Below are 1,771 nucleotides of genomic sequence, written 5' to 3'. Positions count from 1 at the left end.
CTTTCTAAACGACTATGTTGTTCACAATTATTTTAATATATGGTATTTAGTAAGGCATTTTTTTTTTAAAAAATGCCTTACTAAATACCATATATTAAAAAATTACTAAGTTTTACATTTGATATACAAATTGTTTTCAATTAAATAATCATTAATTTCTGTTTTTTTATAAAGTTGCAATATCCATAACCAACATTTTCTTCATCTTAGGCTGGACGTTGAAAAGACACATTATTCTCAGTAATAAATCTTTTTTTCATTTGTTTACGATTAGGTCCACGTTGTTTAAATGTAATAACACAATTTATAAAAGGGCATTCTAATATAGCATCATAAGGTGATGATCTTATTATAATATACAAACCAATTTCTTCTTCCTCATGGTTATCACATTTCATATTAATATCATTTTCATTAAAAATTGATATTTTTTATAATAAAAGGGTACACTATAATAAACTTTGCTTTCATTTTTTAATTGCTCCTTAAAATTTTCAAAAATCCATATCTTACTACCATGTCCATTATTATTGTGCATTTCTTCTAAAATGGATACTCGTAAATCTAAATTCATTATTTTATCATTATACAAACCATTGAATAAAAAACTCGGATTGTCAGTATAAATGGTAAATGTAGGTCTACTATTTTCTGCAATTCTATCAGCCATAATTTTTACTAATCTAAAAAAAAATGTATACAATATAAAGAAAATATTACAAAATTTTTATTTTTCAGTGGAACCAAAACCATCCTTTCGTTCTACATTAATCATTTCGTTCTACTTTAATCATTGACGTTTTCACTTCACGACAAAAACATCCATCAATTTCTATTACATTTTTTATAGCTATAAATATTTTCACAAATCCCATTTGAGCAACAACATCTCCACGTTTAATAATATAATCTTCTTTCGAATGGTTTATCAATATGACTTTAATTTCATCTTTATAATCAGCATCTATTATTCCTGGAGCATTCAACACAACAACACCATATTTGAAAGTCATACCCGATTTTGAACATATGTGTCCTTCTAAATCTGGTTTTATTAAATCCATATAAACTCCAGTGTTTACTAAAATACGTTGTTGTGGTTGAAGTATATAATCTTTTGTGCTTCTCAAATCAAAACACGCGCTTTCTTTTGTTTCATAAAAAGACCATTCTTGAGTATCTCCAATTTCTAGTCTTTTAAACTCTTTTGCTTCATAAAAAGACCATTGATCTTGTATGCGATGTGTATCACTTATTTTAATCATCTAAAATTTTTTAAATACATACATTATGTTTTTGTTCAAAAGAATAAACCACATGTTCTCTTTTTTCTTTATGAGAAAGAATACAATTTTTACAAAAACTTAATTTACAACAAAAACAATTAAAACAAAATAAATATATTTTATCACAAAGTTCACAGTGTCCAAACCAATAATAATAAAAATCAAACTGTTTTAAATCCTTTTCGTTTAATGCACTATTAAAAAGTTCATTAATATAGGGTAATAAAGGTACACTAGTATTAAATTCAGTATCAATCCACACATTTAAAAATAAATCGTCTATATTTTTTATTGATTTTCTATCGTAATCATCTACAACTGAAGATTTTTCTAATTGAACACTACCATCAAAATGTTTGTATTTTAATTATACAATTTCCATTTTTGTTCTTTCATAATATCTATTTTCTTCCTTTTCCATTTTTTCGCATTCTAAACACATTTTCATATCTCACTGACTTTATCAGAAAATGTTGATGATTTAA

At 24.9% G+C, this 1,771-nt stretch overlaps 1 protein-coding gene across 1 annotated transcript; it reads right to left on the bottom strand.

The window, feature by feature from the left end:
• Positions 1-767: 767 nt before the first annotated feature.
• LOC136086391 (deoxyuridine 5'-triphosphate nucleotidohydrolase-like) lies at positions 768-1,265 on the bottom strand. Its single transcript, XM_065808688.1, has one exon. The coding sequence runs from the start codon at positions 1,263-1,265 to the stop codon at positions 768-770; it is 498 nt and encodes a 165-aa protein (XP_065664760.1).
• Positions 1,266-1,771: the final 506 nt, after the last annotated feature.

This window comes from Hydra vulgaris, chromosome 10 (assembly GCF_038396675.1).
Source record: "Hydra vulgaris chromosome 10, alternate assembly HydraT2T_AEP".
NCBI classification, from domain to species: domain Eukaryota; kingdom Metazoa; phylum Cnidaria; class Hydrozoa; order Anthoathecata; family Hydridae; genus Hydra; species Hydra vulgaris.
Note: the sequence above shows the minus strand (reverse complement) of the source record. Positions and strands in the feature narration are given on the sequence as shown.